Raw genomic sequence first — 26,708 nt, 5'->3', positions numbered from 1 at the left:
TTCCAGGGAACCCGTTCTTCTTCCACTGTTTCCTTCTCTGCTTACACAACATCAGGAGACCCTTCTACATCCCAACCTCCAGTCTCTGCACCTGACAGCTTGGTATCTCTCGGGCTGACTTCGACTGATACTCTTTTGTCTCAGCCCGTTCGCTCCATTCTGGACGCATCCAGGAAACCGGCCACTCTGCAATGTTACCTTCAGAAGTGGACTCGATTTTCTTCCTGGTGTCTTCTTCATCATTTTGATCCCACTTCCCTTGCAGTGGAGACGTTGTTGGATTATCTTCTTTCTTTGTCTGACTCTGGCCTCAAGTCTACTTCCATCAGAGTCCACCTTAGTGCTATTGCTGCTTTTCATGAGCCAGTCCATGGAAAACTCCTCTCAGCTGATCCTTTGGTGTCCAGATTCATGCGGGGTCTTTTCAATGTGAAACCACCTCTTAAAGCCCCTCCTGTTATCTGGGATCTCAATATAGTTCTTTCCGCCTTAATGAAGCCTCCATTTGAACCTTTGGCTACCGCTTCTTTCAAGTTTCTCACTTGGAAGGTACTTTTCCTTATTGCTCTTACCTCTGCCAGGAGGGTCAGTGAGCTACATGCACTAGTTGCGGATCCACCTTTTACAGTCTTCCATCATGACAAGGTGGTTCTGCGTACACATCCAAAGTTTCTCCCTAAGGTTGTCTCTGAATTTCATCTCAACCAATCTATTGTTCTGCCTGTCTTCTTTCCGAAACCTCACTCGCATTCTGGAGAACAGGCTCTGCATACTTTGGACTGTAAGTGGGCTCTAGCTTACTATTTAGAGCGTACTAAGCCCCACAGATCATCTCCCCAACTCTTTCTGTCCTTTGATCCGAATAAATTAGAACGTCCTGTTACTAAACGTACGTTGTCAAATTGGCTTGCAGCGTGCATTTCATTTTGTTATGCTCAATCCGGACTGACACTAGAAGGTTCTGTCACGGCCCATAGAGTTAGAGCTATGGCAGCATCTGTGGCTTTCCTCCGTTCCACGCCTATTGAGGAAATCTGCAAGGCTGCTACATGGTCCTCAGTTCACACTTTTACATCTCACTATTGTCTGGATGCATTCTCCAGACGGGATGGACACTTCGGCCAATCTGTTTTGCAAAATTTGTTTTCCTAATGGCCAACCTACCCTCCATCCCTCTTTTTGTTAGCTTGGAGGTCACCCATCAGTCAAGAATATGCTGCTTGCTTGTCTTTGGATAAAGCACAGTTACTTACCATAACAGGTGTTATCCAGGGACGGCAGGCAGATATTCTTGCGTCCCACACACCTCCCCGGGTTGGCTTCTTAGCTGGCTTATCCTAACTGGAGACCGCGCGCCTCTGTCGGGCGGGAAGGCACTCGCGCGTGCGCGGTGCGGCCTGCTAGAACTTTCCAAGTTCTTAGAGTGCAATCACTCTAAAATTGTCCGTACCGGGGCTCCGTCGGTGCCGTCACCCATCAGTCAAGAATATCTGCCTGCTGTCCCTGGATAACACCTGTTACGGTAAGTAACTGTGCTTTCTCCACCTTCTCTATGCTTTTCATGATTTTATAAGTCTCTAACATGTCCCCCCTAAGACTCCACTTTTCCAGGGTAAAGAGCCCCAGCTTCTCCAACCTTTCAGCTTATGAAAGATTTTCCATGGACCCTCTCGAGTATCGCCATATTCTTCTTAAGGTAGGGCGACCAGTATTGGACACAATATTCCAGATGTGGGCGCACCATCGCTCGAAACAGTGGTAGAATAACCTCCTTTGTTCTGGTAGTGATACTCTTTTTGATTATGCCCAAAATTCTGTTCGTATTCTTTGAGGCCGCTGCACATTGCGCCGCCGGCTTCATTGTTTTATCCACCAATACCCCCAAGTCTTTTTCTAGGCAGCCTTCCCCCAGTACCCTCCCTCCCATCGTATAGCTGTACATTAGGTTCCCCTTCCCCACATGCAAGACTTTATATTTCTCTACATTGAAGCTCATCTGCCATTTTTTTGCCCACTCACTCAATTTGTTCAGGTCTCCTTGTAATTCTTTGCATTCTCAACAGTTTTGACTCTACTGGAGAGTTTTGTGTTGTCCACGAATTTTATAACTTTGTACTTTGTCCCTGTTTCCAGGTCATTTATAAATATATTGAACAGCAGCGGTCCCAACACTGACCTCTGTGGGACACCACTTGTGACCCCTTTCCAGTCTGAGTAGTGTCCTTTTACTCCTACCCTCTGTTTCCTGTCCTCCAGCCAATTCCTGATCCATCTATGCTTGTCCCCTACCACCCCGTAGCTCCACAGTTTCCTCAGTAGGCGCTCATGAGGTACCTTGTCAAAGGCTTTTTGGAAATTGAGATATACGATGTCTATGGGGTCACCCTTGTCCAATTGCTTGCTTATCCCCTCAAAGAAATGCAGTAGGTTCGTTAGACATTATCTTCCTTTACAGAAACCATGCTGACTTGTTCTCATCAGATTATTTTTTTCGAAATGCTCATTGATATCTTCCTTGATCAATGATTCGGCCATTTTCCCCGGAACTGAGGTTAAGCTTACCGGTCTGTAGTTTTCTGGGTCGCCTCTCGATCCCTTTTTGAAGATAGGTGTAACATTCGCTATCCTCCAATCATCCAGGATTACTCCTATTTTCAAGATTAGGTTGCAAATCTGCTGTAGTAACTCCGCTGTTTCATCTCTGAACTCTTTCAGTGTTCTCGGGTGGATTCCGTCTGGGCCCGGAGATTTGTCAGCTTTTAGTCTATCTATCTGCTTGAGTACGCCTTCGAGGTTTATCTCTATGCATGATAATTTCCCCTCTTGGTCTCCCTTGAAGATTTTTTCCGGTTCCGGCACGTTGGATGTGTCTTCTCTTGTAAAGACCGATGAGAAGAACATGTTTTAGTCTGTCAGCCACCTCTTTTTCTCCTTCACCATGGGTGAAGAGGCTATAAAATCCCAGAATGCTTGAAAAAAAAACACCCAATTGGGCAGGAAAATCGAATAAAAAAAATCGATTCAATAGCTGAATCAAATCAAAACTTTTTTGCCTGAATTGGGCAGCACTAGTGTACACTCCTTCGAAGTTTTATAAGTGTTTGTATCAAATTTTAAATAAACTTGAAACTATGTTTATTCTTAAAACTGGGTGACATCATCTAGCAGAGCCTGCATGGGAATACTTACAGCTTACTTAAGACAATTTTTTAGAGGCTTGCATTACACATATCTACAAATTTCATGTGTTACTAACTTTTTTGACACCCTTTTGCCATTTTATTATGTGTAAGTCCTGTCACTGAAGGAGCGTAAATAAACCTAAGATAGCTAAACAGCACAGCTGGATAAGTTTCAAGTTTAAGTTTCAAGTTTATTAGGAGACTTGATCAATCGCTTAATCGAATATTCTAAGCGATGTACATTTTAAAATTTACAATTAAAAAAAATGAAAAAACAATAACAATGTAATACATTACAATACATACAATATTTAAATAATGGTTAAAATGCTCTTAATTTAACATTGATAAACATAAGGAAAGGAGGGATGAAATACAATTTTTAAAGTAAAGAAGAAACATTGAGGGAAAATACAAAAGGGATATAGTTAAAACAGGTATACCCAAGTAAAATATAATTCATAAAGCATAAAATTATGTTGAAAAGGCATCTTTAAAAAGGAAGGTTTTTAGCTCAGTTTTAAATTTTCCAAGTTCTTTCTCCTCCCGTAAAGAAATAGGGAGGGCGTTCCATGTTTGCGGTGCCGTACAAGAAAAAATGAATTGTCTCCTCGTATTAATAATTTTTAATGATGGAATCGATAGCAGATTTTGTTCGTTAGATCGTAAAATTCTCTTTGCAGAATATGGAATAAGTGCCCTATATAAAAAAAGCAGGGGTCTTATTGATCAAAGTTTTAAAGATAATTATGCATAACTTATAAGTGATTCTGTAATTAACAGGAAGCCAATGAGCCTCTTTGAGAAGCGGTGTTACATGATCAAATTTTTTAGAATTAGTTATTAATTTTATAGCTGTATTTTGTATAATTTGTAATCGTTTTATTTCATATAATGCAATTCCTTTGAATAAAGAATTGCAGTAATCAATTTTAGATATCACCAAAGAGTGAATCAATATAATGAGTGATTTAGGACAAAGAAATTTTGAGATGGAACGAATTTTACGTAACCTATAAAAGGTGATTTTCACAATGTTACTGATATGATCATGGTAATTAAGTTTATTATCAAACAAGGGAATGCCGTCAAAAAACAATACATAATGGGAGAAACAAAGGCTGGTTAATTCTGAATTGGTTATTTATTTGGATAAGTTCAATATATTACAGGATAATCAGTCAGGTGTTCCCTCAGGCTTTAGCACAGAAACAGTTATGGCTTCTTCGTTAGATTATCTCCATGGAGTATTCAGTCAAGGTACAAGCGCTCTGATTTTGCAGTTAGACCTAAGAAGCGCTTTTGATTTGGTTGACCATGTTATTTTAAACCACTGCTTGGAATCAATTGGTATTTTGGGAAATGTTTTGAATTGGTTTTGAGGTTTTCTGGGAAAAAGATCTTACTGAATGTATAGCGATGACAAATTCTCTTGCCGGGTAAATCCATGTGTGGTTACTTAAGGTTCGCCTTTATCTTCCACTTTGTTTAATATTTACCTCACGTCATTGGGAAATTTATTGCAAAGTTTAAAACTTAGATTTTATATCTACGCTGATGATATCACCATAGTTATCCCGTTAACATGTCTGACAGTGGAGATTAAAAAAAAAATTATATCTACTATTTTAAATCAGATTGAACTAAAATTAAACTCCGTAAAAACTAAACTCTGTAAAAACTAAATTTTTCCTTGCCAGTCCCAATGACAAGATCAAAGATATGTTGATACATCTGAATGGTTTTGAATATTCGATTGATCACTCTATAAAAATTTTGGGAGTGACATTAGATCGGCACCTTACTCTGGAAAAACATACAGATTTGCTAACTAGGAAATGTTTCTTGGTCCTATGGAAACTCCGAATCATTAAGAAATATTTTGATGAAGCATCATTCTGCCTGTTGGTTCAGTCAGCTATACTAAGTATCCTTGACTACTGTAATATAATTTACTTGGGTGCCTTTAAGAAAATCTTTAAAAAGTTACGAGTGGTGCAAAATACCGCTGTACGGATGATTTTCAGCCTGAAAAAATGGGAGCACATCAGTCCCTATTACCAAAAATTGCACTGGTTGCCGATGGAGGCAAGAGTCTTATTTAAATTTGCCTCTATCTATTTTAAATCAATCTTTCGTATGTCTCCAGCTTACCTTGTTTCCCATTTTTCCTTGAACTATTCCAACAAGCCCACATGGAGAGTTCATCTATTTGCATATCCTACCATAAAATCATGTTGTTTTAAGAGATTTCTTGATAGAACTCTCGCTTTTCAGGCAGCCAAAATGAATGGCTGGTTTGATAAAATTATTCCAGGTGTTTTCATCTTATTACTCTTTTAGAACATCAGTAAAGACACAATTATTTGATAGATTTGTAATTTAAGTTTTTATGGTCTTATCACTCATAATTATGTATTTCTATGACTTGTACAAATTTGCTGATGTTAAGCTTTCCTTTGTTGTAAATCGCCTAGAACCTCCAAGGTCTGGCGGTATATAAGAATAAAGTTATTATTATTAATTGTTTTGTGATATACCACCTCATGTTTGCATCTTCTATGTACCTGCAAGGTGATTTATTGCCTGGTAGTCCCTGTAGCTTTGATGCACACGGCTCAGTAATTCATTTACTGACGGGCTTTATCAAGTTTCAAGTTTTATTAAAATTTGATAAAACTCTAATCATAAATTCTAAGTAGTTGACAATTAAAAAATTAAAATGGGGAACAATTAACAAACTTATTAGTGACAACATTACTTACATGAAATCTCTTTTCTTTTCTCATCTCCGTCTGATGTTTTGCATGTATGAAACTTGCACTCTCCCCCCATTTTGGGGGGGCATGTTCTTTTGTTTTTAAGATTTATTTTAATATAAAAGAGTGACCATTTGATTTTAATAAGAGTGACTATTTGCTTTTAATTTTTATATTGGTAAAAAAAAATTTTATATATGTTTGCAAACATTTGCCTTTTATAGTTCCAGTTTATTTTTATTTGCAGTTTAATTTGATACCTTGTCAACTAGGGTAGGTCCTTAAAGCTTTTATGACTCTGTCTTACTCTTTTCACTTTATGTTCATGGTCTGCATTTGCAAGGCTCTCATTAACTCACCAGTCTCTTAATTCACACTTCACTGTTTTAGATTTATTATAAATAAATCAATGATTGGCTAACCTAAGTAAATTCTTAGAGGGACTGTTTGATCTGGTGAAAGCCGATATAAGAAATAACTAAACTTAAACTTGTTACTACCTGAGCTCAATACCCCTCGTTTATACCTTAAGAGCTCATACTGAGGCCCTTCAAGTTTAAGTTTAGTTATTTCTTATATCAGCTTTCACAAGATCAAACAGTCCCTCTAAGAATTTACTTAGGTTAACCAATCATTGATTTATTTATAGTCAGGACTTTTTGGCAACTGTTTAGTCCAGAAGGTTAGTTTTGTGTGTTAGATTTATTATCACATTCATAATCAACATCGCACATACATGCATCATATTTCATCTTGTTGCTTCAAAATTTGGCACTTCACATCACTTGCGGTTGTATCCCACCATTTGTCCATACTCATACTTTATGGTGTTTGCAGTGTTCTCCCCAGAAATTTTTTCCAGCCGGGTGGCATGAAAAAGTAGCCGGGCGGGATGGGGAAATTTGGTGGTGGGGAAAATGAAAAAGTACTTTTACTAAGGCTTGCTAGCCATTTTAACACACGCTAAACGCTAACATGTCCATTATAGTTTATGGATGCATTAGCGTTTAGTGTGCGCTAAAATAGCTAGCCTACAACTGCCTTAGTAAAAAGATCACTAAATGTGCACTATTTTTTTTAGTTAATTATTTTCCAACGCTAAATATGACTTCCTTTTTTAAGGTTTGACACTTAGGCAGTGTTCCAGTAGCATTTAAGCCACCCTTGAAAAAAAGTAATGCAGATCCTCTTATTCCGAATAACTAATGACCAGTATCAAACCTTCCATTTCTTTCAAAACTACCATACTTCAAACTCAAGTTGAATCAGTTAATGCTTTGCATCCCCGGCAATCTGTGTTTTAAGACACAGCACAGAGACAGTAGTTCCTGCCTTAGGGCTCCTTATACAAAGCTGCGATAGCAATTCTGCCACAGCAAATGCACTGAAGCCCATAGGAATTGAATGGACTTTGGTGCATTTGCAATGAGAGAATTGCTACTGTGGCTTTGTAAAAGGGACCCTTACTTAGTGAACTCCATACTAGTCACCTAGAGACCAATGTTTCTCAACTTCTTCAAGCCAAGTACCCCCCTAAATTTAACAAATACCAACTGAGTACCTCAGTCCAAGCTCCGTCCCTGACCCCACTCCCATTATAATAGTACTAATTGTAATGCAATTTCTTCCATTCATTTTTCATGTACACACAACCATACTGTACAACCATTAAAATACTCCTCCCCAATGTCAAAATTATAAAAATCCTATTAATACAAAAATAATAATAATGCAAAATACATTTATAAGTCCAACTTTAAAAGCAAGGATAAGCCTCCCCCAATACACCCCCAAACAATAAGGTGTATAATCTAGAAAAGTGTTTCTCTACAGCACTACAACTGCATCAATAAACCAGGACTACCATACATTCTTCAAGCATCCAGTCCCTACTCTATTAAATAACACCAGTTAAGACCCTCCCACTGCAAAATCATTTTTTGGGGGGAGGGGGGCAAGGTCACAATGGTTCATAGTCATTCGTATGCGGGACTTCAGCACACCAACATTTCAGCGCAGACAGATCAGCACAAGACTCCAGCAGGCCGCCTAAAAAGTTACTTTTAAAGAGCTCCGACGCGGGGTGTGAGTGGGGAACCCCCCCCCCCCCCAGTTTACTTCATACCGTTCACGTTGCCATTAGGGGGAGTTGTGGGGTTGGAACCCTCCATTATAGAGTAAACTTAACTTTTTCCCGAATTTTTTTTTTTAGGAAAAAGTTCAGTTTTCTGTATAATGACACCCCCCCCCAACGGCAGCGCAAAAAATATGAAGTAAAGTGGGGAGGTTCCCCCCCCACACCCCCATCAGAGCTCTTTAAAAGTAACTTTTTAGGCGGTGCGCTGGGGTCTTGCGCCAATTTGTCTGTGCTGAAATGTGGGCGATCCGAAGTCTCGCGCGCTTTTGTCCTATCACCAGTCAGAAGTAGCTTTCACTATGTTTTATGTTCCCAAATACCTGTAAACATAAATAAATGTGCTTAGACTTCCAGACTTGTGTGTTTAAAGTCAAAGGTTGAATGGAAAGAGTTAATCCTAAATACCAGAAAGTCACAGGCAAATAATGAATTAGTTTAGTCACAGTGGCACTCGGTGTCTCACCTCCTGGGGCTCTGGCTGTAAACGGCCTTGGGATAGTTGTGTCTGGTTAGCGGTCTGGGGCTTGTGGGCACTGCCAGAGCCAAGCTGCAGTGGGCAACAGGAGCCGGGCAGCCAGAGCCATGGCCGCCGTGGTTCCAGCCCCGGTACCGGGCATCTTCCACCTCCTCTTCCCCCAGTAGCCACTTGACTTGACTTGCCCCAAACTGATGCTGAGCAGGAGCTGCCGAAAGCCTTGCACCGTCAGCGAGCTGTTGTCGCCATAGCATGTGAAAAGCACGTGCAACTGCCGCCGCTAAGCCAGCAACGCCCGCTCCTGGTCCACGGCCAGCTCTAGCTCTACACTGTTTCCACCACCGGCCGCGCAACGAGAACAAGGGCGGAGAGATGAGCATCGACAGCATCAGCTCTGCCCAGCCGCCCCTTCCCTCCCAACTCACACATCCGTCGGCAAAGTCGCTAGGCAAATCGTAAGCTTCCCTCCATAAGTCAGCGACGGAGGGAAACTTACAGTTTGCTTCAGGCCTTCCTCGTTGCCGGATCCTGCCTTCGTGGAAACAGAAAGTAGGCAGGACCCGGCAGCGAGTTGTAAGCTTCCATCCGTCGTTGACCAGTCTCCTGCCTTAGCCCGCAACGAACTCATGCTTCGGGGCTCTAAGGTGTGTGTGCTGGCTTCCCTTCTCTTCTCCCCCCCCCCCCCCCGATGTAACTTCCGGTTTCGGAGGGAAGAGAAGGGAAGCCGGCACACACACCTTAGAGCCCCGAAGCATGAGTTCGCATCTCCAAGCCGGTGAGAGGTGGTTTGGGGGGGGGGATTTTTTTTACATTGAGCGGCGGCAGCTGCAGGATTCCCGATAGATGACAGCTGGGCGGTCATCTAAATTAGGCGGGCGGAGCGCCCGGCTAAAAGGCCCTGGGGAGAACACTGTGTTTGTCCTTATGAATATCATATTTAAATATTTATGTATTTGTTTATGCACACTTTTAGTCATTTTCATCTTTATTTGTTAGGATCCCTGATGAAGGCATGTTAACCGAAACACAGACGTGTCATGTCCCTTGGTTTGTAAAAAGGTGGTAACATTAACCACTTAATAAGTGATATAATAAACATAGCCTGCATCTTGTACACTCATCTGCATTTTCTTTTTGTTCTTGGTTTGTGCTGTCTCTTTCTCACTGCAGATTGTGATGGATTGTTTTTTTTGTTTTTCGTTAAGTCCTGTCGCTGCTATGCAGGGCCCTAATCCCCAGTAGTTGATTTAAAGTTGGCCAGCACTTTTTATGTTAAATTTCTTTATTAATTTTCAAAATAAACCAAACACAGATAATGTACCATACAAAAACTGGTATATAATTCCCCAACCTCCCATCCCCGTCTCCTATAACATGAGTGCTAAGGAATGAACTAAATGAGGCATAATGATAGCTATGAGCATAAGGTATTAGTTTCAACCAAAAGGATTCCCATTTTTGGCCTCGTGAAGAATCTATGAAAGCCAAAGATGCTTGAACATTCGGGGATTTCTAGTGAGCATATGTAGGCAGGCCTGGACGTATCCAAACACTCAACATAGCCTTCTCCCTCCCCCTCCCAAACACAATGAATGCAAACATGCCCCTTAGATCTCAGAGATGGTATGGAGTAGTGTCCAAATAGGGCTTGTGGTTGAGGTATCCAGCACCATCTCCAAAGGGAGGAAACATAGTGACCCAACATAGACCAAAAAGATAAAACCTTAGGGCAACTCCAATGCAGATGGTTGCGAGCATTTAGGGTAATAATGATGTGGAGTAATAATCACTCGAAATGCTCTCATGGGAGATATATATAGACGCAAGAGAAACTTAAATTGGAGTTCCCAGTGTAGTATAGTCTGGGTGCAGATTTCAAGCCTCGCTGTTGTGGTGCCAACAGGTGAATTTGAAAATCTTCCTACCAACATGCTGCTAGAATAGTGAAATTCACATCTGAATAGCACTCTTGTAATCCAACATGATGAAATCGCAAAGGTATCTGCTACTGTGCTGATTTGATTTGATTTGATAAACCTGAAAATTTCAGAGATGATCTCCTGACGTGGCTCCGTAATAATACAATTAGCTGGTAAAGATTTTATGTAATGTTAAAGTTGTGAATAAGAAAAAAGTTTGTTGGGAGATAGATTATTTTCTCTACCCAGGGACCCAAATGAATATAAAACCTCTTCCTTAGTGACACTTGAAATACATATTGTAGACCTTTTTATTTTTCCATAATCTAAAAGAAAACGAATGCATTCCTGGTGAACTCACCATTACCTTGGAGAAGCAAAAAAGGGGATGCTGATGTGACACCTTAAGCAGCTGACATACTTGCCGCCAGGTCCTGTTTGCTGGAGCATAAATAGGATAAGTGGACAAGGAGGGGCACAATGCTGGTGCGGACACATGGAACATTTAACTAAAATGATAGGGAGACAGAAATGCTGTCTCCAGAGAATTGTCAAAGTAGAAAGTACCTCTATACCAGTTATTGATATAGCTCATCTGGCAAGCCAGAAGCGTATAAGCGGATGTTCAATAGACCAAGCCCTCCCTTTTCCTTCGGAAGGCAGGACCCTGGAAATGGACAGCCATGCTCTCCCACCCCTCCATAGATAATGTTGGAATGCCTTTGTAGGTTTCATATCATGTTTGTGAGACAATAAGAGTCGATACTCAAAATTTAAATAGCCAATTTATATAGCCAGCGAGGAAAATGTATCATGTTGTAAAGTGTCACTGTACCCAAAAGATACAATGGAAAAGACTGCCATAGTTGTAATCTCCTGTGTCGTTTCTTGCAAAAGTGGTTCAACATTTAAAAAATAATGTAGATTAAGTCCCTAGGAAGAAGTACCCCCAAATACTTAAGTGATCCATCTGCCCAGGCTAATGAAAATATGCCCTCCCAGGTATTCTACAATTCAGCTAGCATAACCAGAGCAAGCGATTTTTGATGTTTTAAAAGAAAAACAGAGTAAAAATAACTCAAAGTGCCGGGAGAAGGGTAGCCAACGATGCCTAAGGGTTCACTATGATGAAAGTTGGCCAGCACTTTAGTATTTTTCCTATGCTTTCAGGGTTTGAATGGTGCTTTTACCCACGTACAGATACTTCTGTGTCTTGGATCTATCTGATTCCATATAGAGAAACACTACTTTTCAGAATTATGTACTGCCATTATAAATTGCACTCAGGCGGAGAGAAACTTTGGTGCCCATCCACTAATTTTGGGCTCCAGTCCCTCCCCCAAATCAGCTGTATATGACTACACCACTGAATACAAAAATAATTGTGATGCACATATCCCAAAACTAACATATTTCAGTTCATAAATTCAAAATAAAACAATTTTTTCTACCTTGTTTCTGGATGTTTTGTTTTTCCATCATTTTGGTCCCAGTTTCTCTTTCTGCTTTTTGTCCATCTTCAACTAATTCTCTTTCCAATGTCTGCTGTCCATCTTTTTCTCCTCTTCTGTCATTCCATTTCCTTCTTATGCCTATCTCCAGTGTATTGATTTTTTTCCCTTTCAGCTTTCTTAACTTTTTCTTTTCTGCCTCTGTCCACTCAAATCTTGCCTTCTTTCTCACCCTTCTTCTTTTTAAATGTTCAGCTACCTCTCAATTCTCAATCTTCTCTCAGTCCCTAGCTCTCCCATTTCCCATCTCATTCCTTTCCCAGCCTCCTATTCCCTTCTATCTACTCCCCATTACCACATTTCTTCCACTGTACTCACTGCTCTCTCACTCATCTTGTCATCTCCCTTTTGACCTCATCCACATGACTCACCACTTTCAGAATCCCCTTCTCTCCACTGGTCAGGCTATAACTCCCTGTCCCTCTCTCCACTGGTCAGGCTATAATTCCCTGTCCCTTTCTTTCCATCCCCTAGCATCATCTTATCTGATCTCTCTTCCTCCTGCTCTCCCATGGTTCCATCTCTCCTCCTCTATCTCCATGGTCAAACATTTTGCTCCCTCTCTTTTCTGTTTTTTTCCTTCTCTCCCCCCTTGATGCTGAACAATGAAATGGAGAAAAAAGAGAGATATGCTGCATCTCTCTGCCTTCCATCCACAGGCCTAACATTTCTTCCTCCCATCCCTAGATCCAACTTCTCTCCCTTTCTCTTCCCAACTGCCCCCCATCCCATCTCTCCCCCTGCCTGCCTGCCTCCCTTCCCCAGGTCCACTATTTCTTCTTTTAATACTCTCTCCCACCCCCCCCAAAAAAAAAAATTTTTAAAATCCAGGAGGCTTCCTCGGCCCAGCATGTTTTCCCTCTTCTCTCTGCATGCATCTCACCTCACTCCTCTCCCACCACCATGTCCAATAATTCTCTCTCTGTCTCCATCCCTCCTCTCTCTGCCCAACAGTTCTCTTCTTTCTTTATCTCCCCAATTGCACCATCTCTTTCCCTCTCTCATACACCCAATTCTCCCTTTCTATTATCTCCCTTACCTCTGCATCTCTTTTCCTCACTCCCTCCATTCTTCCATCTTATGGCTCATGCTTCCCTCTATCTTTCCCTTCATTCTGTGTCCTAAGTTCATGCCCCTCCCTCCTTCCTTCCATCATTTTTCCTAAGTTTGTGCTCCCTTCCTCTCAAGTCTTAAGTCTCACGCCCTTCTCCCTTTCTCCCTTCTGGGCAGGTCAGGATTAATTCTTCGAGGGCCCCTAGGCACATAAGTACACTGGCCCCATTCCCTCTTTTCAGTGTCTATTCACAGCTTGCCACCCCTTTCCTTCATCCCTCCACTATCTCATTAACTATCTTCTTCCCCCATCCAGCATATGCCCCCTCATCCAGCATGTGGGAAAGCAGCAGCAGTGGTGAAGAGGCGAGTGCCCCTCACCGCTGCTGCTTTCCCATATGTGTCTGATGCTGATGGCACAAGTTTTCTTCACTTCCATCATCTGCCCCCTTCTCCAATCCCCCCTTCCATCATCTGCTCCCTTCTCTCTGTCCCTTCTCCTTGTGGGGCCTGGTACCCCTGGTAGATGGTGAGAATGGTGTAGGATGGTGGTAGTTCTCTGGGATCCCCAGTGGTCCGAGGCCATGCCCAGGGGTTCAGCAGGAGGTGGAGTACAGTCAGAGCCCAGCAGCTAAGGAGCAACAGTCAGACAAAAGCCCAGGACAAACCCCAACAACCCTAGTAAATGAGGACTCCTGCTTCCTACAACTTTCCTAATGCAGGAGAAAATACAAAACATCTTAATACCTTACCCACTGCCAAACCTTAACTGTCTCCCTCAACACACAAAGTAATACACTGTCAACACCTACCAGGCCTCTCCCCCCCCCCCTCACAGTCAGACAGAGAACAAAAAAGATCACTGAGCAGCTCCAGAGTCCAGAGCAATTCACCTTCTACTCCCAAAAGTTATCCAACTTTCACTCTGCAAAAGCATCTTTTATCTTACCAGCTCCCTGTCTCTCTGCCTTCATCTTTCTCCTCCTGGGGAAGAGCTGTTGGCAATTCTTTTTTGAAGGCTCCAGTGGCTGCAGACACTTCTCATCCCAAGGCCCCTCCACTGGGTCCCCTGCCATACGGTAGTTCTGGGCAGTGGGTGTTCACCATCTTGCCGGTTCCCTCCTCCATCTTGCAGTGTTTGCTCAAAGCCACAGGCAGCAGCTCTCACGCACCTCCCACAGCCTATCTGGAAGTGTTCCTTCTGACGTTGCGATGTCAGAGGGAACGCTTCCGGGTCAGCCGCGGGAGGCACGTAGAAGCCGCTGCCCATGGTTTTGAGTGAACGCTGTAGCAAGACGGAGAAGGGAGCCGGCAAGACAGTAAACAGCTGGGGGCGGCAGAGGAAAACACCGCATCGTCCTTGAGCGCGAGTGGGACCGCACAAAATTCTTCACGGAGCTGCATTCGGCCCGTGGGTTGGACACTCCTGCTGTAGATCTAATGCCCACTTAAGTCTAGATAACAATTTTAAGTGTGAAACAGTATCAAAAGTAGTTGTCAGATCAAGTTGAACCCACAGGGCATCAAAACCTTGATCTGCTTTTGTCAGAATGTCATCTGTAATTTCTAACAGAGATTCAGTATTGTGGTTACTTCTATAACCTGATTGCCAGGTATTTAAAATTTTCATTTTCAACAAGGAATTTTAATTGCAAGTAGACAAATTTTTCCACTCTTTTAACCAATAATGACAGATTTGAGAGAGGACTAAAACTTTGATAGTCAGCAAGGTCTTGTTTACTTTTTTTACAAATTGAAGTAATAGCCTTCTTTAAGTTGTCTGTAACCATACCTGTACAAAATGATAACTTCAGAATGGGGCTAACAAACTGCTGCTGGAGTGTAAAACATCGAGGAATAGCATTGCTGAATAGATTTAATAAGCTTCTCAACTTCCACAATGGAAATAGGTTTAAATTGTTTTATGAAGTATGTACTGTTACTGTGTTTTATTCACTTTGTTCTCACTTTCTATCTATTTCTTTGATATAGAGGCTGTGGTTCTGAGAAGGACCATGTATTCTTACAGTTGCATCATTTACCACCTCAGCAGTTAGCCATGCGACTTCCAGGAATTTCTGAGACAGCCATGATTTTCGCAGGTGTGGATGTAACAAAAGACCCTATACCTGTACTTCCAACCGTACATTATAACATGGGAGGTATTCCTACAAACTACAAAGGGCAGGTAATTAACACTAGATTTAAATGCGACTTCTTTTATGCCACTGTATTTCTATGTTAATGTTTTAATCTTTTGTGTGTGCACTCAGATATGATATGAACAGAGAACAGTTGATAAAGCTAATTGTGTTTACAAACTTAAATTTGTCTCGTATATAACTGTATACAACCTGCAAGTTATAACAGGATTTAAAATATGCAAGTTATGCAAATATGCAAGCTAACAGGATTTGAAATATGCAATATGCATGTTATAATAATAATAACAGTTTATATACCGCAATACCGTTAAGTTCTATGCGGTTTACAGAAGATTAGTGGGGTACAAGTTGAGTTGACGTACAAGTTGAGTTAACTTAAGGGATGTTGGAACAATGGGGAGAAAGGGGAAGAGAGGGGAAGGAGGGAAGTGGATCAGCTGTCTAGGTATTTCAGGAATAGGTGAGTTTTGAGGCGTTTTCTGAATACCTCATAAGTGGTGGGCAATAGGAGTTGTTCTAGGTCTTTACCCCATAGGGCAGCCTGATGTGAGAGAAGATGCTCATGGTGTTTTTTTAGTTTGCATCCTCTAACCGGGGGAGAAACGAAGTGCGAGTGGGAGCTTCTCTTGTGTTTGTTGGCTGAGAAGGAGAAGAGGTCAGTGATGTATTTAGGGGTTAGACTGTAGAAGACTTTAAAACAGAGGCAGGCGAATTTAAACTTTACACGAGCTTCCATCGGCAACCAGTGTAGCTGTTTGAAGTATAGCGTCACGTGATCAAACTTCTTTAGACCGAAGATTAGTCTGACCGCAGTGTTTTGCATTAGTTGTAATCGTCGCATATTCTTTTGGGGGATTGCTAAGTAGGCGATGTTACAGTGATCGAGTTGACTTAATACGAGGGATTGTACCAAGATTCTGAAGGCAGAGTTAACAAAGTATGCTTTAATGGATTTAAGTTTCCAGAGGGTGAAAAAACTCTTTTTGATTAGGGAGTCCACCTGATCTTTCATGGTGAGGCATTGGTCCAGAGTTACACTATAAAGCTAACAGGATTTGAAATATATACTGAAGACATACCAGTAAGGAAAAAAATCACTTGTCAAAGAGTCCCATCCCTTGTCTCTCATTCCTCCTTGTCCCCAAATCCCCCCCAATAAGTTAATTTATTAAAACACGCATATACTGCTTAACAAATCAAAGCAGATAACAAAGCTAAAACTAATTTGGAAAAAAAAAGTAGTATTGCTCCTTTCTGTCTGTGTTGCTCTGTCCTTCTAGCTTCTGACTGACTTCGATTTCTTTCCTCCCCCTCCATGGCAGACCTTCATTTTGTGCTAGTATAAGAAGATAAGAATAGCCATAATGGGCCAGACCAATGGTCCATCTAGCCCAATATCCTGTTTCCACAGTGGCCAATTCAAGTCACAAGTACCTGGCAAAATCTCAAATAGTAGCTTCCAATCCCAGGGTGAGCAGTGGCTTCCCCCACGTCTGTTTCAATAGCAGAGTATAGAATTTTCCTCCAGGAACTTGTCCAAACTTATTATTTTTATTTTTTTTTTAAACCCAGCTAGCTGCTGTTAACATATCCTCTGGCAGCGAGTTCCAGAGCTTAGCTATTCTTTAAGTGAAAAAAATATTTCCTCCTATTGGTTTTAAAATTATTTCCCTGTAACTTCATTGAGTGCCCTCCTAGTCTCTCTATTTTTTGATAGAGTACAAATCGATTCACTTTTATCGTCTCAGGATTTTATAGACTTCAGGCATCTCTCCCATCAGCCATCTCTTTTCCAAGCTAAAGAGCCCTAAACTCTTCAGTCTTTCCTCATGTGAGTGGAGTTTCATCCCCTTTATAATCTTTGTCACTCTTGAACCTTTTCTAATTCTGTGTGGCGTAGTGGTTAAAGCTACAGCCTCAGCACCCTGGGGTTGTGGGTTCAAACCCATGCTGCTCCTTGTGACCCTGGGCAAGTCACTTAATCCCCCCATTGCCCCAGGTACGTTAGATAGATTGTGAGCCTGCCGGGACAGATAGGGAAAAACTGCTTGAGTATCTGAATAAATGAATGTAAACTGTTCTAAGCTCCCCTGGGAGAATGGTATAGAAAATTGAATGAATAAATAAATAAATATATCTTTTGTGAGATAACTGTGACTAGAACTGAATGCAATACAAGGTTACAAGGTGAGGTTGTACTGTGGAGCGATAGAAAGGCGTTATAATAATCTTATTCACCATTTTAGCATTCTATTTGCTTTTTTTGTGCTCGCTGCTACACATTGGGTGGAAAGTTTCAGTGTATTGTCTATGTTGACACCTAGATCTTTTTTCTTGGGTACTGACCCCATAAGGTGGACCGTAGCATCTGGTAAATATGATTTGGATTATTCTTCCTAATATACATGAGTTGAATTTGTCCACATTAAAATTCATCTGCTATTTGGATGCCCAGTCTTCCAGTTTCTTAAGGGCTTCCTGCACTTTTTCAGTCTGCATGTGTTTTAACAATTTTGAACAGTTTAGTGTCAAATGCAAATAGAATTATCTTGCTTGTTCCAATGTCCAGATCATTTATAAATATTTTAAATAGCACCGGTCCCTTCATCATTTCACTATTTACTCTCATTGCAACAGAGCATTCCCTCCTATCTCATGATTCTTTAATTTTCTCAAAAGTCTCTCGAGGAACTTTGATGAAGCTTTCTGAAAGCCTAGATAAATTTTGTCTACTGGCTCTCCCTGATCTACATGTTTGTTCATATCTTCAAAGAAATGTGGTAAATGGCATCTCAGGGCCAATCTGGAAGGCCTCTGCGCGTGTGCGGATGCCAGTGTGATGATGTCATGCATGTTGATGTCATCACGGCAACATCCACACACTTCTGGGTGCCTCAAGCCGTGGCTACTACCTGCGGCCGTCAGTACATTTTCCGACTTCATTTCGGCCCCAGATCATTTTAGAGTTGTGCAGGCCTGATGTAGGGGGAAGCAAATGGGATTGTAGGCTGATGACCTTTGCCTCAGTGGGTACCCTAATACATCATTTTTTTAGAATGTTGTTCTTTACAGTTTTTGGCCTGCAGTGTTGACCAGATTGGAGTTTGCATTGGGCTCCTCTCAGGACTGGTCTTGTAAGAACTTGCTTCTTGGTGTTGAGCACCCCCTTATAGACAAGGTATGTCAGAGCATAGTAGGCATTTTTTGTTGGTTGCTCTTGCCTTGGTCAGGAAAATTTTTATCATGCAACATTGGAAGGGGGCAAATTTGCCTTCCTTTAAGCATTGGGTGGTGTTTATGGTTCAAATCGGTGAGTGGAAATGCCTGAGGCTAATACATTTGGGGATATGCATTCCAAAGGTTATTTGGGTCTGTAGAAGATATTTTCCCCTTAATCTATGTGGTTCTGTATACTCGGTCGTGGGAGGGGGGCAGAAGGGGCTCATTACCTCTTATTATTGTAACATGTGGGAAATTTCTTTGCTCTGTGTGATTCTCCTTTTTATTGTAAATAAATGCCTGTGTGTTTCTTTTTGTCTCTTGCCTGTTGAGAAGCATATTCATTTTGTACTGTATTTTTCATTCCATTAAACACACTTTTTCCCCCCAAAAAAGTGGGTGGAAATAAGGGTGGGTCTTATGGAGTGAATATAAGTTTACCTCTCTTCCCCCAGTACCTTTTTTTAAATTCCAGTGGCAGTGGTCCAGTGCGGTCTCGGCAAGAGCTCCTGCCCCTTCCTTGCTGGACGGCTGCTTCTCTTTCTGCACAGCAGCGCATAAAGCAGGAGTATAAGCTTCTCGTGCTCATTCCTGGTCCTGCGCCGCACACTGAATGGCTGTTGTCAAAAGCTCGTTCTCCTGCTTTATGCGCCACTCTGCAGAAAGAGAAGCAGCCATCCATCAAGGGAGGGGCAGGAGCACAGAAAGCTCCTGCCGAGACCTTGCTGGACCACCACCACTGGAATGTTAAAAAAGGTACCGTTTGGGGGAGGGGGGCTGTGGGCTGATGCAAAGCAGATAGTCGAATGGAGGCTGAGCTTGGGTTGATTTTAGACTTGGAGGATACGCTGTGGCAGGAGATTCTGGATTTCCGGGAGGAGAGGTCAGAGGTGGAGACCCCCCCCCCCACTATCTTTATCAGCATGGAGGAGGAGAGTAGCTTGGCAGAGCCTGGCCAAGATAAAACCATTTCAGAAAAGGTATCTGTGCAGTCAGCGTTGCCCACCGTGTTCTTAGACCGGAAGAGTCCTGAGGCTGAGCAAGGCAACGTGCAGGAGAAGGCAAGCAGTGTCCCAGCTTCTCCAGATAAGGAGTCAAAAATCACCAAAGAAGCAGTCAATGGTGTTATTACCACAGCAAATGACAATGTAAATGAGGCAAAAGGCAAAAACCCTGAAACCACTGCAGGTGGCACACTTCCAGCTTGCCAATCAGAAGAACTAATAGAACAGGGCACAGTGGAGAAGCAAGAGAGCTGAGAGCACATATAATGTATTGATATGATGGTAGGAGGAGGAATATCCTTAGGTCTCGTAGGAATTCATTCCAGTATTCTGTTCTTCTATCACAAGAAAAGATGTATTATTTCTTTTAAGTTCTATACCCACTGTACCATTTCCTCTACCATAATCTCCCCAACCCTGAGATGTCATCTCTGTCAAATTAGATTGTAATCTCTTCTGAGCAGGGACTGTCTATTGTGTGTTAAAATGTACAGCGCTAATTACGCCTTTCAGCGCTAAAGAAATAATAAATAGTAGTAGTAAATGAAAGAGGCAGCTGAGATGCTCTTTCTGAGTTGCAGCAGGCAGTGTCTGTGTTGAGCTCCTTGCGGTTATGGAAAAGGAGATCTTACGAGTATAGAGCACTCTTAGTGGGATGGTAGAAAGTTACCAGTGATTTCAGTACCATTTCTTGGGCATGTATTTTGTTAAATATAAATGTGTGAATTTTTTGTGGGGGGAAGGTGTGAACTATGGCTCTATCAAGTAAGTTGTATGATGGGCGGTACTAGTGAAGTTCAATGTTTTCTCAACTGCCTAGAAATGTTTTAATAGGCAGGTATAAACTCAAATGAGAGGTACTGGGGGAATTAAAAAAGTTGTATAGTCGGTTGAGACTAAACAGAAGGGGGACAGGGTGCAGAGCCTGGCAGGGAGAATTTGGTTCAGAATGTTGTGGGGGGTTTTTTTTCTTCTTGTTTTCCCCCTCTAAATCTAGGGTGCGTCTTATGGAACAAAAAATATGGTAATTCTGAAATACTTTACCTTGTGTTTTGCATTTCATGCTTGTATTGTTGGATGTTCCTAAATAAAAAAAGAAATGTCATTTTTCGGAATTTACATCTATCTATGTTTTGCACTTTCAGGAAAAAATGCATTTTTCTATTTCTCTGGTGCTGTACTGCATGCAGAGTCTGGCATATTAGGGTTTCATTTGTGTATATTAGGACCTTAGTTTGTGATCCTGTATTTGCATAGGGTTTATCTGTGTTCTGTGAATGAATGTCATGAAGCGTTATTGGTGTCATGGCCCCAAGCAGGAAGATATTTATCAGCTCTCCGTCAGCCCTTTTGGACCCAAAACGACTCTTGCTTAAAAATTAGCGAAGACCACTGGACTAGGGCATTGCTTAATATTTTGGGAGTATACTATTCAGCAGGTTGAGGGTTATAAATAGCTAAATCTGAGGACTTAATAGAGTTGTTGCCAAAATTCCCACAAAGTTTTAAATTTCTAAGACAAGTTTGTTTCAGTACTTAGGAATCCAAATGTTTAAAAACTTTTGAGATATTTAAAGTTAATTACATTTCTATTAGCCAAAAGCTTAAGAGATTTTGATACCTGGAAGGCTTCTCAGTGGCATGGGTATATAGGATTAAGTACCTTAAAATGAATGTTTTACCTTGGTGGTTATACCTTTTCTAAAAAGTATTTGAATTAACAGGTAATAATCCATGTGGATGGCCAGGATAAAGTAGTTCCTGGCTTGTATGCTTGTGGTGAAGCAGCTTCTGCATCTGTACATGGTGCTAATCGCCTTGGAGCAAACTCCCTCCTGGATTTGGTTGTATTTGGTCGTGCTTGTGCCTTGACTATCACAGAGCTGTGCAAGCCTGGTAAGTGTTGTTTCCTAGCAATAGCTAGTCAAATGAATAGTTCCAGTAAAATTATCTAGCAACCAACTTTTTCTTTTCTGCACAAGTAGGGTACAGTGAGACACACAAGCAGGTGATGTCACCTCATGGTACCAGGACAGAACAACACTCCCAGAGCTCAAAACTAAGTGTAAAGTTCTGGAGTTGACATACACCACCTATGCAAGTGAAGAGCTGAGTTCTTTGGTTTTGTTTTCTTAGATATAATTGTTTGTTTTACAAAAAACTAAACGATTTACATCAATAAAAACATACATAAAATAAAGACAAACTATAAAAATCTTAATCTACATGATTAAACAATTTCTTCTCTTCAAATGTCATCTAATATATCTCAAACATACAGTGACAACTGAGTTTTTAATTGTTTCTTAAATTGATACCGGTCTACACACAGGTGCAATTGGCCCACCAGTGTGTTCCACATCTGAACACCAACAATACAGAAAGTCATCGCTCTAGTATCTGCATAGTTTCCCTGCACTATTAGAACATAAGAATTGCCGCTGCTGGGTCATACCAGTGGTCCATCGTGCCCAGCAGTCCGCTCACGTGGTGGCCCCCAGGTCAAAGACTTGTGCCCTAACTGAGACTAGCCCTACCTGTGTTCGTTCTGGTTCAGCAGGAACTTGTCCAATTTTGTCTTGAATCCCTGGAGGGTGTTTTCCCTTACAACATATTCCGGAAGAGCATTCCAGTTCTCTACCACTCTGGGTGAAGAAGAACTTCCTTACGTTTGTACGGGATCTATCCCCTTTTAACTTTAGAGAGTGCCCTCTCGTTCTCTCTACCTTGGAGAGGGTGAACAACCTGTCTTTATCTACTAAGTCTATTCCCTTCATTATCTTGAATGTTTCGATCATGTCCCCTCTGTCTCCTCTTTTCAAAGGAGAATAGGTCCAGCTTCTCTAATCTCTCATTGTACGGCAACTCCTCCAAACCCTTAACCATAGTAACATAGTAACATAGTAGATGACGGCAGAAAAAAGACCCGAATGGTCCATCCAGTCTGCCCAACCTGATTCAATTTAATTTTTTTTTTTTTTTTTAATTTAATTTTAATTTTTTTTAATTTTTCTTCTTAGCTATTTCTGGGCAAGAATCCAAAGCTTTACCCGGTACTGTGCTTGGGTTCCAACTGCCAAAAGACTTACTCTAGCCCATCTACACCCTCCCAGCCATTGAAGCCCTCCCCTGCCCATCCTCCACCAAACGGCCATACACAGACACAGACCGTGCAAGTCTGCCCAGTAACTGGCCTAGTTCAATATTTAATATTATTTTCTGATTCTAAATCTTCAGTGTTCATCCCACGCTTCTTTGAACTCGGTCACAGTTTTACTCTCCACCACCTCTCTCGGGAGCGCATTCCAGGCATCCACTACCCTCTCCGTAAAGTAGAATTTCCTAACATTGCCCCTGAATCTACCACCCCTCAACCTCAAATTATGTCCTCTGGTTTTACCATTTTCCTTTCTCTGGAAGAGATTTTGTTCTACGTTAATACCCTTCAAGTATTTGAACGTCTGAATCATATCTCCCCTGTCTCTCCTTTCCTCTAGGTTATACATATTCAGGGCTTCCAATCTCTCCTCATACGTCTTCTGGCGCAAGCCTCCTATCATTTTCGTCGCCCTCCTCTGGACCGCCTCAAGTCTTCTTACGTCTTTCGCCAGATACGGTCTCCAAAACTGAACACAATACTCCAAGTGGGGCCTCACCAATGACCTGTAAAGGGGCATCAACACCTTCTTCCTTCTACTGACCACGCCTCTCTTTATACAGCCCAGCATCCTTCTGGCAGCAGCCACTGCCTTGTCACACTGTTTTTTCGCCTTTAGATCTTCGGACACTATCACCCCAAGGTCCCTCTCCCCGTCCGTGCATATCAGCTTCTCTCCTCCCAGCATATACGGTTCCTTCCTATTATTAATCCCCAAATGCATTACTCTGCATTTCTTTGCATTGAATTTTAGTTGCCAGGCATTAGACCATTCCTCTAACTTTTGCAGATCCTTTTTCATATTTTCCACTCCCTCTTCGGTGTCTACTCTGTTACAAATCTTGGTATCATCTGCAAAAAGGCACACTTTTCCTTCTAACCCTTCAGCAATGTCACTCACATACATATTGAACAGGATTGGCCCCAGCACCAAACCCTGAGGGACTCCACTTGTCACCTTTCCTTCCTTTGAGCGACTTCCATTAACCACCACCCTCTGGCGTCTGTTCGACAGCCAGTTTCTGACCCAGTTCACCACTTTGGGTCCTAACTTCAGCCCTTCAAGTTTGTTCAACAGCCTCCTATGAGGAACTGTATCAAAGGCTTTGCTGAAATCCAAGTAAATTACATCTAGCATATGTCCTCGATCCAGCTCTCTGGTCACCCAATCAAAAAATTCAATCAGGTTCGTTTGGCACAATTTACCTTTTGTAAAGCCATGTTGCCTCTGATCCTGTAACCCATTAGATTCAAGGAAGTACACTATCCTTTCTTTCAGCAACACTTCCATTATTTTTCCAATAACTGAAGTGAGGCTCACCGGCCTGTAGTTTCCTGCTTCATCCCTGTGACCACTTTTATGAATAGGGACCACATCCGCTCTCCTCCAATCCCCAGGAATCACTCCCGTCTCCAGAGATTTATTGAACAAGTCTTTAATAGGACTCGCCAGAACCTCTCTGAGCTCCCTTAGTATCCTGGGATGGATCCCGTCTGGTCCCATCGCTTTGTCCACCTTCAGTTTTTCAAGTTGCTCATAAACACCCTCCTCCGTGAACGGCGCAGAATCTACTCCATTTTCTCACTCATTTTAGTCGCTCTTCTCTGGACCCTTTCGAGTAGTATCGTGTCCTTCTTCATGTACGGCGACCAGTGCTGGATGCAGTATTCCAGGTGAGGGCGTACCATGGCCAGGTACAGCGGCATGATAACCTTCTCCAATCTGTTCGTGATTCCCTTCTTAATCATTCCAAGCATTCTGTTTGCCCTTTTCGCCGTCGCCGCACATTGTGTGGATGGCTTCATCGACTTGTCGACCAGTACTCCCAAGTCTCTTTCCTGGGCAGTCTCTCCAAGTACCGTCACTGACATCTTGTATTCATGTATGGGATTTTTGATACCGACATGCATTACCTTACACTTATCCACATTGAACCTCATTTGCCATGTTGCTGCCCATTTCTCAAGCATGGTTATGTTGCGTTGCAGATCTTCACAATCCCCCTTCGTCTTCACTACTCTGAATAATTTTGTATCGTCCGCAAATTTAATCACCTCACTCGAACCCATTTCCAGATCATTTATGAATATGTTGAAGAGCACGGGTCCAAGCACCAAGCCCTGCGGCACCGCACTGGTGATGTTCTTCCAGTCCGAGTACTGTCCATTTACCCCCACTCTCTGTTTCCTATCCGCTAGCCAGTTTTTAATCCATGTGAGTATTTCACCCTCTATTCCATGGCTCTCAATTTTCCGAAGAAGTCATTCATGTGGAACCTTGTCGAACGCCTTCTGAAAATCCAGATATATAATGTCGACCGGGTCACCCTTGTCTATCTGCCTGTTGACTCCCTTGAAGAAGTGCAACAAGTTCATCAAGCAAGATCGCCCTTTGCTGAAGCCGTGATGACTGGTCCTCATCAGATTGTGTCTGTCAAGGTGATCAATTATGCGGTCTTTTATCAGCACATCTACCATCTTACCTGGTACCGAGGTCAGACTCTGTAGTTTCCCGGATCTCCCCTCGAACCTTTTTTGAAGATCAGCATAACATTCACCACCTTCCAGTCTTCCAGAATCTTTCCCGATTTGATCGACAGATTGACTGTTAGTTGAAGCAGTTCAGCTATAGTCCCTTTCAGTTACTTAATGACCCTCAGATGGATTTAATACATTTAATTTTCAGATTGTAAAGATCTATTAGATTCAAAAACAAAGCTTTCCTATTACTAAATAGGTTTCCAGTGCAATAGGTGAGACATTCTAGACAACAGGGTTAATTCCCCATACTGCAGAAGGAATCCACTCTGGATTTTTCACTCTGCATCCAGTGTACTTCATAGATCAGCTTGGTGCCCTCTAGCAGTCTTTCCTTCTGCATGCATGGCTGCAGCTGTATGTATTCTGCTCTCCTCATTTTTATTATTTTACTTCAACATAGTTTTGTCCCCTTTGCAGGTATTTTCGCGTCTACAACAATTTAGAGGCTTTGCCTGCTTGTGAATTCGAGAAATGGGCTGTGACATGACAAATGAGGTTTAACTTGGCTAAGTGTAAGGTGATGCATGTCGGTAACAAAAATCTTCTACAAGAATACAGGATGTCCGATACAGCACTCGGAGAGACCCCCCCCAGGAAAGAGACTTGGAGTACTGGTCGACAAGCCGATGAAGCCGTCCACTCAATGTGCGGCGGTGAAAAGGGCGAACAGGATGCTAGGAATGATTAAGAAGGGGATCGCGAACATATCGGAGAAGGTTATCATGCCGCTGTACAGGGCCATGGTATGCCCCCACCTGGAATACTGCGTCCAGCACTGGTCGCCGTACTTGAAGAAGGACACAGTACTACTCGAAAGGGTCCAGAGAAAAGCAACTAAAATGGTTAAGGGGCTGGAGGAGTTGTTGTACAGTGAGAGATTAGAGAAACTGGGCCTCTTCTCCCTTGAAAAGAGGAGACAGAGGGAACATGATCGAAACATTCAAGGTAATGAAGGGAATAGACTTGGTAGATAAAGACAGGTTATTCACCCTCTCCAAGGGAGGGAGAATGAGAGAGCACTCTCTAAAGTTAAAAGGGGATAGATTCCGTACAAGCGTAAAGAAGTTCTTCACCCAGAGAGTGGTGGAAAACTGGAACGCTCTTCCGGAGGCTGTTATAGGGGAAAACACCTTCCAGGGATTCAAGACGAAGTTAGACAAGTTCCTGCTGAACCAGAACGTACGCAGGTAAGGCTAGACTCGGGGCACTGGTCTTTGACATAAGGGCTGCCGCAGGAGCGGACTGCTGGGCATGATGGACCACTGGTGTGACTCAGTAGCAGCTGTTCTTATGTTCACAGACTTCAGTCTGTAGCTGAGAGGCCAATCCCTTTTTGGGTACCTGTTGGCAAGTCTGCATAGTAATCCTTGGAGCTCGGGGTCGTCCCTAAAGTTGTTTCACCGTCCACTAAGCGGGGGTTGAGCGCAGATTGTTAAGCACACTTAGGGGGCTCAGTAGTGTCCTGCAGGGTGCCAGCTGCGTTTTCACGCCTCTGCCCTTTCTGGTGCTCATCCGGTGGTCCACAGGGGTGGAGGCGTTGTCAGACAGTGGAAAATGACTGGCAGCCCGAAGATCATCTTGGAGAT

The 26,708-nt window shown here is 42.3% G+C and overlaps 1 protein-coding gene across 1 annotated transcript in view; it reads left to right on the top strand.

The window, feature by feature from the left end:
- SDHA (succinate dehydrogenase complex flavoprotein subunit A) overlaps positions 1–26,708 on the top strand; it is a 214,168-nt gene that overhangs the window by 106,089 nt on the left and 81,371 nt on the right. The window contains exons 9-10 of the mRNA XM_033929796.1: positions 15,029–15,224; positions 21,149–21,320. Of these exons, the coding sequence (XP_033785687.1) occupies positions 15,029–15,224; positions 21,149–21,320 (368 nt within the window). The remainder of the gene's footprint in view (positions 1–15,028; positions 15,225–21,148; positions 21,321–26,708) is intronic.

Source organism: Geotrypetes seraphini, chromosome 2 (assembly GCF_902459505.1).
Source record: "Geotrypetes seraphini chromosome 2, aGeoSer1.1, whole genome shotgun sequence".
Taxonomy (NCBI): Eukaryota; Metazoa; Chordata; class Amphibia; order Gymnophiona; family Dermophiidae; genus Geotrypetes; species Geotrypetes seraphini.
The sequence above is the reverse complement of the archived record's forward strand: the minus strand, read 5'-3'. Positions and strand labels throughout refer to the sequence as shown.